The 11,158-nt window shown below is 31.8% G+C and overlaps 1 protein-coding gene across 2 annotated transcripts; it reads right to left on the bottom strand.

Annotated features, from left to right (window-relative positions):
• Positions 1–47: 47 nt before the first annotated feature.
• LOC100648946 (E3 SUMO-protein ligase RanBP2) lies at positions 48–11,158 on the bottom strand. Of its 2 annotated transcripts, none has more exons than XM_012312843.3 (11): positions 10,968–11,158; positions 10,794–10,901; positions 10,079–10,304; positions 9,841–10,017; positions 9,437–9,749; positions 2,771–9,336; positions 2,463–2,684; positions 2,049–2,393; positions 728–1,188; positions 524–649; positions 48–459 (listed from the first exon to the last, which is right to left on the bottom strand). In XM_012312843.3, exons 1-10 carry the CDS (start codon positions 11,031–11,033, stop codon positions 524–526), a joined length of 8,610 nt encoding a protein of 2,869 aa, XP_012168233.2. In that variant the 5' UTR covers positions 11,034–11,158; the 3' UTR covers positions 48–459. The 2 variants fall into 2 exon arrangements, with proteins under 2 accessions (XP_012168233.2, XP_048265146.1); XM_048409189.1 differs by having other exon boundaries at positions 10,993–11,100.

The raw sequence follows: 11,158 nt of genomic DNA, 5'->3' as shown, positions 1-11,158 counted from the left end.
ATGGAATTTTATTTTTTAGAAGGTTACTTAATTAAAGGAATGAACACTTGGAACATACATGCACTTTTATTGTAATAAATATCTTTATAAATATCAGTAAAGTTCTTTAAATATCACATGTTAAATTTGAACTTACAGTTAGATACGTAATTATTAACCAGGTAATTTTGATTTATCATGTATCTTTTTTTTACGAGCGAAATGCATCACAATTGACGAAAATTTACTTATTTTCATAAACTCCTAGATAATTTGTACAATTATTTATTATACAATTACACCCATAAAAAAAGGATAAAATTGGGAACTACTTATCCTATAAATTGAAATTGAACTAAAATTAAATGATTTTTGTTTACAAGAGATATAATACTTTATTATAAGAAATATGAGGAATTATTTATTTTATTCTTCATAGAATGGTTCACTGATGTGTGCTCGAAATGCGTGTTCTACCCCCTGTTGAAATCAATAATTAATTTTTATCATTTTCTTTTTATATTGCATACAAATTTTTACTTACTCATTGAAAATGTTTATACATTTCCTGTGCGACATGTACCGAGGAAAAAGTGGCACTTAAAGTGCGTTTTGTCGGCGGTGTCAAGGCATGATCAATTGCCGTCCAAATGCATTGTGTTCCATTCACCTTTATAAAATAATAACTGATAGATAGTTAATTCAGAATCAGTTAAATTGTTACATAACATAATTTTAATGCCTTTACCTTCATGTTTGTTGTCATACTAATAATTGTGTTGCTTACAACTTCATCTGTCTCATCTGCCTTTAATATTATTTTTTCACCAAAAATATTAGGATCATAATAAATAATTAAATTTCCTGATGCAACAAAGTTCCAACCACCTTTTTTATTTCTAGCAAACACAGAAGCACTTTTTTCAAAAGTAATAGAGTTCTGATCATCCTCCTCCTCCTCTTCCTCCTCCTGATCATCATCCTCATCATCATACTCATCATCATCCTCATCATCATTCTCATCATCATCCTCATCATCATCCTCATCATCATCATCATCATCATCATTATCTTCCTCTTCTTCTTCATCCTCTATTTCATTTACTTCAACGTCTACTTCGACTTCATCGCCTTCTTCTTCATCTACTTCTTCATTTTTACCATCTTCTGGTTCTTCTATTACTGGTCTATCTTCTACATTTTTTTCTCCTGTATTTATATAAAAAACATAAATTTGCATCGAAATAACTACTCTAATTAAATAATATGAACGCTATGTGCAAACAAGAAGCTAGTGTAAAAGCTACTATCCTATAAAGTTACCTTATAAAAATATATATACATATGTATAAATATTGAACACATTTAAAATTGAGGAAAACTTTTATTTTAATTGGTGAAAATAATTTAAATTGCGTTTTGTATCGTAAATTACATTTTATTCAACGTTATGCAACTAAAATATGTATTTGTACAAGTTAGTTTTTAATATAAATATCGATAGTTATTTAAAAATTATTAGAAAATTAACAAAAAATCAATAGATATTGATAAAATTTATGATAACAGTACATTGTTTAATAGTAAAACTTTATCCATTATGAAGTATAATATAATATATTTCTATTGTCATGTCTTGTATTTTGTTTCTTTCATTACAAATGATAAAAGTTGAATGGAATTAAATATGTTTTAATAAAATAATTTTATACATGTCTATATGATGAATCAATATTATTATTTGTGTACCACAATTAAACTTACAATCAAATATATTAATCAAAAAACATTTTTTAGGCAGTTCCTATAAAAGGTAACAAAACATGTCTTCGTACCGATCTCTCTATGATTGCCTCTTTATAGCATATTTGATATTAAATTATAATATTTTTAAACAGTATTACATTTTATGAATATAAATAAAGATACATTAATATTTTTTAATAATGAAGAAATATATGTTTTTTATAGTATGCATATAACATACAATGAATACACATGCAATCACAAGCAAGGATTATAAACTAAGGAAAGCATTATAAACAAGAGGTTTTCATCTTATTCCTTACGGCTTTCGCTTAAAGTTTGTTGGACTTTATCAACTGTATCCTTGAATTTTTTTGCCAGTTCTACAGTTTTAAATTTAACTGCTAATTGCTCTATACATGGTTGTTCTTCAGCATGATTCATGCCTGCCCATATCCAAGAGCGCTCATTCGTACTGAGTTTAGTAAAGACAATGTCTGGAGTAAGTAAGAGATTGCATACTACTTTGTAAACTTGTTCTCGTCGTAACAGCAATCTGTAACGGTCATACTTTGGATGATGTAAAATTTTCATTTCTCCAACACCCCTTTCTTTCCACTCGCACGTGTTCTTATCATATCTGTATAATTTAGCTCTTTCACAAAATACTGTAACAAACATGTGACCATTTAAAGATAAATACATTACTCTTTTCAAACAGTTATTTTAAATTATACCTTTCTCTTCCTCTTCTTCTCCGGTATGTACTTCTATAATATCAGGCAGAGGTATAATAGGCTCAAAATGAGGATCATGATCTTGATCATTTTCGGTTTGATCATATTCTTCTTCTTCATTTTCATCTTTTTTATCTGCTATAACTTGTTTTGCTTTTTGCACAGATTTTGATTTTGAACCAAATACAGCTGACCCAGCACCAACAAAAGAAAAATTTGGATCTATAAAATAAACATTTGTATAATAATGTTATCAGTTCTTACCAATTTAAATTGCTATTATGAGGATAATGATATGAAAGATGTACCTGTTTTGAATGCCATCTGGGAACTTTGAGCTGCTAAAGTTGAAAATGACACATTTGTCGTTGGTAAGAAAGCAATATCACTGTCGTTTTGTGTTTCGCTTGTTGTTGGTATTAATGTTCCAAAAGCATTAGTTGTCACAGGATTTGAAATTGTAAAAGATGATGTAGTTGTACATGAGCCGGAGAATAAATTGGACGAAAATGATGTAGATGTATTAGGAAATATTGAATTAGTAGATTTAGCAGATGTATCAAATGACGATGAACCTGTGGTTGAGCTTTCAGAACTAGTTTTCAATGCAGAAGATCCGAAAATAGAAGTACTAGCACCAAATACAGATGTCATTGCAGTATTTGTATTTGTTTTTGGTTGAGTGTTAAAATTATTTGAAAATATCGATTCAGAATTATTTGTACTGACATTAATGGAAGTAGGCTTAAGTAATCCAGAAGAATCTTTTTTCCACATTCCACCAAAAATATTCTTTCCTGTATTATCTAATTTTGCCATTCCAAATATGGATGTTGTAGGTGTTGTAGACGATGTCATAAATGAAAAAGATGTAGTCGATGATACCTGTCCTTGAGAATTAGTGGGACTACAGATTTTTAAATTTTCAGGTGTTAAAGTATCAGATGTAGATTTTTGTATCTCATTTGTAGTAGATGTAGTTTGGGGCATTACAAATGAAAAACCAGTTTTCTTATCACTTGATGTGATCGTATTAGTATTCCCAAATGATATACTTGATGTAGTTGTTGTAGAGAGAGAATTCGTTGCAAATTGTGACGCGGTTGTACTATGCAATCCAGACTTGAAAATGGAAGAAACAGTTGTATCAGTATTTGAAACTGGTGTTTGAACAGTTGTGACTTCATTAGATGCGGGAATTAAATTAATAGATTTTGAAAGTGACTGTATCCCAGATGTAGTAGTTAGAGGTTTTTGATCCTCTGCAGGTGTTTTTGATGTAGATGCTGCTTTTTCAGAATTTCTGTCTGAAAATAACGATACATCCGAATATTCTTTACAGCCTCTACATCCAGGACAATCTGGCTTTTGTTTGTACGCATAGAAGTTTTCTGGAAGTTGAAACTTTAATGCAGCTTGTTTTTCTTCAGGTGTTACTTTCATCTCGTACAGAACCTCGATATCTCGTGTAGGTGAAACTTCGGTAAATGCTTCTATTTTCGTTTCAGCAGTTTTTTCAATGGATGGGAGCTCCATCCTTGATTTGTCAATTACATCTTTGAAATCGTTAGCAATGTCGGATGTTTTAAAGCGACACGCAAAGAGAGTGGGTTCGATTTCTCCTTCGCTATAATCAGCAGCATTCCACATCCATGTTTTCTCATCTTTCGGCTTCAATTCCAAATTTGGAAGCACGAAATGATTTAAACACAGCTTTAATATTTGTTCTCGTCTCATTACTAGTCGCAATTTGCCCGTTTCCTTGTGTTGTAATAATTTTATGTCACCTAAACCACGTTCTTTCCATTCATTTACCGATTTATCGTATCTAAACAACTTCGCTCTATGACTATAAAGAACTTCTTCTTCTTCTTCACCTGTTTTAACTTCAATTTTATCTGGTAATGGAATTATTGGTGAAAAATGTATGTCATCGCTTTCCACCACTTCCTCTTCGCTATTTTCTTCTTCACCAGACTTTGTTGGAGATGATTTAGACACAAAATTGAACCCAAACGATTTTCCTGGTGTTCCAAAAACAAATTTTGCATTTGATGTATCTGTTTTATCATCAGATTTTGTAGCTATCAATGACGTAGATTTAGAATCTATAGAAACATCATTAGAGGTAGATAAACGAAATGAAAATCCACTTGTACTTTTCTTAGTAGTATCTTGTGGAATACCAAACGTAAATGTGGGTGTAACTCCAGAGGAACTTGTACTTATCTGAAAACCATCAGTTTTTGGTTTAGGTGGAAGAGACAGATCTTTTGGTGTGTCACAGGCAACACAATAATTACTTTCAGCTGCATTAACAATATCGCAACATTTACATTTCCACGAGCCAGCAGGTGGTTTAAACATTTGTGAAAGAGGTATTTGACTTGATGTAACTGTATTTGAGATATTTGATTTATTCGACACAGAAGAACGTGGTTCTTCACAAGCTATACATTTTGCGTTTGATTCGGCATTTCTTGTATAGCAAGCATTACATTCCCATGATCCTGCTGGTGGCTTAAACATTTCAGACAAGGAAGTCTGTATTTTGTTTGTTTGTGTATTTTGCATAGTTTCTGGCTTTTTCAAACTTTCTGCTGTAATACAATCCTTTACCATCTTTTGCTGATTGCTAGTAATTATGCTATAGAATTGAGATGCTTGACTGGATGTTTTAAATGTTGCTGCAAACATTACTGTTTTGTTGTCTAATCCATATTGTATGTTCCAATTGACAACTGTGTTACTACTACTTTTTAGTGTAAATGGGCATTTTGCAAAAATATCATAATTATAACAAATTTTCAAACTATTTTCATCTATCATTAATAAACGAATTTTGTTCGTTTTTGGATTCCATAAAATCTTTATTTGTCCAGTACCTCTGTTTTCCCATTGTTTGGCATCACTGTTGTAATACTGAAGGCTAATCTTTTCAGTGAATAGCATTTCTTCATATTCAGTTTGTACAAGAGACTTGCCTATATCTTGAATACCCGCAGAAGCAAAGGTTGGAACAGTAGAATTTGCGGGAGCAGGAGCAGGAGCAGGAGCAGGAACAGGAGCAGAAGCAGGAGCAGAAGCAGTAGCAGGAGCAGGAGCAGAAGCAAGAGCAGGAGCAAGAGCAGGAGCAGGAGCAGAAGGTCTTCTAAGTGAAAATTGAGGAGTACTAACAGAAGTATTTTCATTAGTAACAACAGTACTGGTTGGTTGTGAAGATGAAATTGACGAGTTATGAACACTAACAGTTGGTACTGTTGTAGCCCCTGATTGAGAAGGTGTAGTTGCTTTTGTAAATGGGAAAGTAAACTGTGATGCAGCTATTATTCCAGTAGTCGAGTTTTTTTGTGTTGTAGTTGCAAAACTTTCAGCATTTGTTACAGTCTTATTAAATGTAAAACCGGCAAATGGACTAACTTCTGACTTAGTAGGAACTTTTGAAGATTCTGTAGTGGTTGTTTTTTGAATAATTGGTGTTGATGTAAATGAAAATCCACCAATAACTGTTGTAGGTACATTAGTTTTTAATTTCTCTGATGTAATGGTTTCTGTCACATCAATAGATTGTTTTTGAACAGTTTGTCCAGAAACAAATGGTGTTTGTTCTATAGCTTTTAAATCTGATTTTGTTTTCTCCGACTTTTTAATATTACTCGATGTAGTACTAGCTTTGGTTGATGTTTTATCAATACTTTCAATTATTTTCTCAGATGTAAGACTTGCTTTAGCTTTATCAAAATGTTCCTTAAAGGAAATACCTTCTTCAACAGTCTTAAATCTGATACAAAACTTTTCTAGATTTAATTCTCCATCAGCAAAGTCATGTGCAACCCAAAACCATGCCTTTTCATTATTTGATTTAGCAGTTAACTCCATATCTGGCGCAAGATAATGATTTGCACATACTTTTAATACTTGTTCCCTGCGCATAAGTAAACGAACTTTTCCTTCTTCATTTTTAAGTAATTTGACGTTTCCTATACCACGTTCTTTCCATTCATTATCCACGAAACGGTAAAGTTTAGCTCTTGCACAAAACAGTACCTCTTGACCCTCCTCTCCAGTAGTAACTTTAACTTCTGCAGGTAATGGTATAACAGGAACAAAATCCGGAATTGGATCATGTTCATGATCTGAACTATTTGGAGATCCAATTGAACAGATAGTATCTTGCTTTGATGTCTCTGATACAGAAAGATTTGCTGGAGTAGTTGTAACAGTATTTGATAAAGGCGGTAAGTTTACTGTTGTTGGTATAGTAGCTTGGGAAGGCATAGAAATTTGATAACAATGTGGAGCAGATTGTTCTGTGGCAACTGAAGTAGAAGAACTACTTTGTCTGAAATGTGGAGGAATTGTTACACTAAGTGTTGGCTGAACAATTGGTGCTGTAGTTGGAAGTGTATCAGAAGTGGTAATAGCAACATTAACTGGTGGAATTTTATTTACAGGAGCGTCTTTTATAGTCGACTCTGGCTTTGATGTTTCTACTTTTTGCAGAGGAATTTGCAATGATTGACTTGTTGGTGGCATAAATAAGCTTTGTTGAAGAATGTTTTCAGGCATTTTCGATCTCGTATTAGGATACAATACCGGCATTGAATAAACATTTGGAGGGTATAAAGAAGGAATAGCTTGTGCATTTGGGTCATTAAATGACATTCCTGCCGGATAATATCCTTGAAAAGTAGCTGAAGGATATACCAACTGAGAATATGGATGTCTATGAGAAGATTGAAACATGTTCCCAGATATCGAAGATGCGGGGCCTGATTGATTTGCGTTGTAATTCAAATCATTGTAATCATCTTCATTTAGAATACACAAATCTTCTTCTAGATTCGGATTAACATTAACATTAATCTGAGTACGTTGTTTCTGAAATTCTTTTCGTAATTCTGTTACTTCTTTTGCTAATTTTTCGACTTTCTCCATTACTGTTTTGTTCAATTCCAATATAGCTTTATTTTGCTCTGCTATCGATTGTATCTTATTATCCTTTGCATGAATCATTTGATTTAGTGTACGAATTTGAGCGTCAAGACGTTCAGGACTCGGACGTGCCTCAGAGCGATTCCGAGATAAATCCAATATATCCTGATGTTGTGTTCTACAAGGAGTGCTAGACTGTTTTGGTGTACGGTGTATGTTTTTTTGTGGTGTACTCAGAATATTAATTGAAGCATTTAATCCCGTTAACGTTGATATTTTTGCAACTGTTTGATCAACAGCACTATGAGCGGAAGAATAACTTTCATCCGACATTCCATCGCATTCATTTCTGCTTAAATCACCTCGTGATAGGTCTGGATCAATCCTTTTCAATTTATTTTCAACATTGGAAATATATGTGGAAAGTAATAAGTTTAAAGGATGTTTCGGATCTGTACCTGGGCTGCGTAAGCGATCTAATGTTAGATAAAAACATTCTCTTGCTTTTGAGAGCATGATTATATGTTGTGATCTCATTTCAGATGTTAAACTTTCCTTGGGTATAGAACTGATAATCTCATCTGCAAGCTTTTCATACATTTGACCCTGTTGAACTGAAGCTTCTGGACATTTCAAAGCCTGTAGTGCATCTATTGCTTTTTCATATTGTTTGCTGCGTACAAATCGTTGAGCTAGAAGCAATTTACCTTCTTCTAAAGCTTTAATTATTTCTACATTATTCATTTCTTTTCCTTGATAGTTAAAAAATTTAGAATTAGTTATACGAATAACTTGATTATTTTGTAATCTTTCGAGAAGTGGTACTGCAGCTGACCAATACATCTCAGATCTTGCCTCCAAATATGGTATATCATTATTTTCTTGATCTATTTCTTTCAATGTCTCTGCTCTATAATGAAATATTCGTGCTAAATGAACTAAAAGAACAGGATGCAATCCGTGATTTCCAAGGCAACGTACTACTTCTAAGCCTCTTTGTAATTCTAATCTCAATTCTCCAACATCTTCGTCCAATGGCTTTTGCTTATCCATAGAATATACTTTATAAGCATAAGACCACCACTGTTCTTGAGCACTAGTACAGAGAGTGTTAGTAAGATCTGCGGGCAATGTAGGTAATTTTTCAGGGTTTAAAAGCCCACTCAATTGCTGTTCTTCAAGTACAGAAGAAGTGCAGATAGCAGCATTTAAAAATGCATCAATATCGAGACGACTTAAACTTTCAGGAGCTGCTTGGTGTAAGTTATAAACAGAAAACTGTAATTCACAGAAAACACGTGACGTTTGATTTGGATGCGGCCCATTATCTTTATTTTGTGAGGTGTGGGGCCGAGCTCTTAAACCAAGCCAAACTTGATGGTGTAATGAATCTGGCCATACTTCTTCAGATATTTCATCAAATCTTTTTAGTTCATTAAATGAACATAAACGTAATGGTGGATTTGAAACTGAAGAGTTCACGAAATATGATGTTGTTTTACCATCTTGATACAATCGACCAATAAAGATTCTTTGATATACCCGTTCTCGCCATGAACTTGTACAAAATTTATCGATTTTATCTAGTAATTTCTTAGTATTATCTCGAGCATAATCTTGAAGTACATGACCTGCCTGGCTATATCTGTATGATCCTTCTCTATACCAAACATGTACTAGATTCTTAAGTCTATCTTTTAAATGCATAGTCCATACAGCAGTAGGATCTATAGGTGCTACATGTAATGCAGTTAATAAAAGAGGTCCACACAATCTACCTGCTTCAGACCAACTATCTTCACCAGCCTTAGTTTTACGTAAAATTAAACATGCTAAATGAAAATGTAATTGACCCCACATGTGTAATAACATGTGTTCAATAAAAACAGGATGATTAGAGAAGTTCTTTGATTTACATTCATGTAAACTTTGATCAAAACTGCAATATGAATATTTTAATTCAATAATATTAGTTATATATATATATATATATATATATTTCTAATAAAATAGATGATTCCTAGTACAAATATACTTACTTAAATACTGCCTGTATAATATCTGTTATACTTTTTCTAATAACATTACTCTGTTCTTTAAGACAAAGTGCTGTGTATCTTTCTAACACAGAAATATAAAATATCCAAAATGTCCAATCTGACTGTTTACTCTCTTTACACTTCACAAGTAATTCAGTTAATGACTGATACCAAATGATATTATTTCTGTGACACTGTGTTGCCTCTATCTCAGTTGCTTTGTTATATGCATCTTCAAGCCTATGATTTCCTACATAATACTTGAGCAATTTCACTTGTAGATGCACATCTGTTTGTTTTACTGATAATTCAGCTAAAAAAAAAAATGCATTACATTATTATAAACAAATTAAATTAAGTTGTACAAAATCATGTAATTATATAGTAGAGATTTTATTACGTACATATAATAAGTTTTTCTAAATCATCATCATCACCACTTGGTGTTTTTAAAGTTAACAATTTTTCCTTTAGCTCAAAAACTATTTCATGATGTGGAAATTTCTTATCTGCTCTTTCTACCCAATATTTTATCTTATTTATATCTGTATTAATATCCATATCAGACAACAGCTCACATACTAAAAAATATTATTAATATGTGAGTTTAAGAAATAATAGATTCAAAATATTGAACTATACCTTTTAAGAGAAGATCATCCTGCTTTGGTTCTAATTCAAGAGATATTTTATATCTTACAAAGGCTGCTTCTTTTTGGCCCAAAGCTTCAAGAGCTTGACCTAATAATTTATGAGCTCCTGCAGATTTATCTCTTATTTCCAAATAATTTGAAACATATTTTTTTGCAGATTCATAATCTCCAACTTGATAATATAATTTTGCAATATTATAACATCGAAGCTTTTTCTTGAAAAAGAAATGCAAATATTATGTACAAAATATATTACAAATGCAAAGTTTCATGATAACTAATAAAATTACTAATTACAAAATATTGTAAACATCAAAAAAGAAAAGAAAAGAGAAAAACAATATTAGAGTAAATAAATATTTACACAGTTGAATTATTTAAAAAATATTTGAATAAGTATAAAAATGTTTTTTAAAGACATATAAAATCAAAATTTGCTTTAAATCGTAAAAAACCGTTAAACCATCATATAGAGGTTAGTGCATGTGCATGTATGTATCTTTTTCATAATCAAGTCAAGGCCTTCAGTGCTATACAATTTGACATTAGATAGAAATATTACGAGTTAGTATGCATACAAAGTGCACTTGAAATAAAAGAAAGCATAATTTTAAGAAATCATTAAATACTTAAATATAAAAAATTAATAAATATATTTGGACAAAATTTAGGAACAAAATTTTTCTTCTGAAAAATAACCTCACCTCTCCTGAGTCTTTAAGTTTGATAAAAATGTTCTTCACGTGTCGGTCAACATCCTTCTTCGATCGAAACATTTTCAGAATATAGTACAAAACTTCCCTTAATGGTTGCTAAAAAAAATTAACAGATAATATTCGATTATAATGAAATTAGAAATACCGTTATATAGTACGCACTTCACAATAAGACTTTCCCTCATACCACAAATCGCTTTCAAACGGTCTTATCCAAACGACTCTCATCCAAATCAGAAATACTAAGTTAGGTGGTGCCCTCTGATATAGTTCCAGAATGATTTAAAATATATGTAATTATTTACAAGACATATTTACAGTATGATACTTGTTTAAATTATCTCCAAAAACCA

The sequence above is a fragment of the Bombus terrestris genome, chromosome 10, assembly GCF_910591885.1.
Source record: "Bombus terrestris chromosome 10, iyBomTerr1.2, whole genome shotgun sequence".
Taxonomy (NCBI): domain Eukaryota; kingdom Metazoa; phylum Arthropoda; class Insecta; order Hymenoptera; family Apidae; genus Bombus; species Bombus terrestris.
Note: the sequence above shows the minus strand (reverse complement) of the source record. Positions and strands in the feature narration are given on the sequence as shown.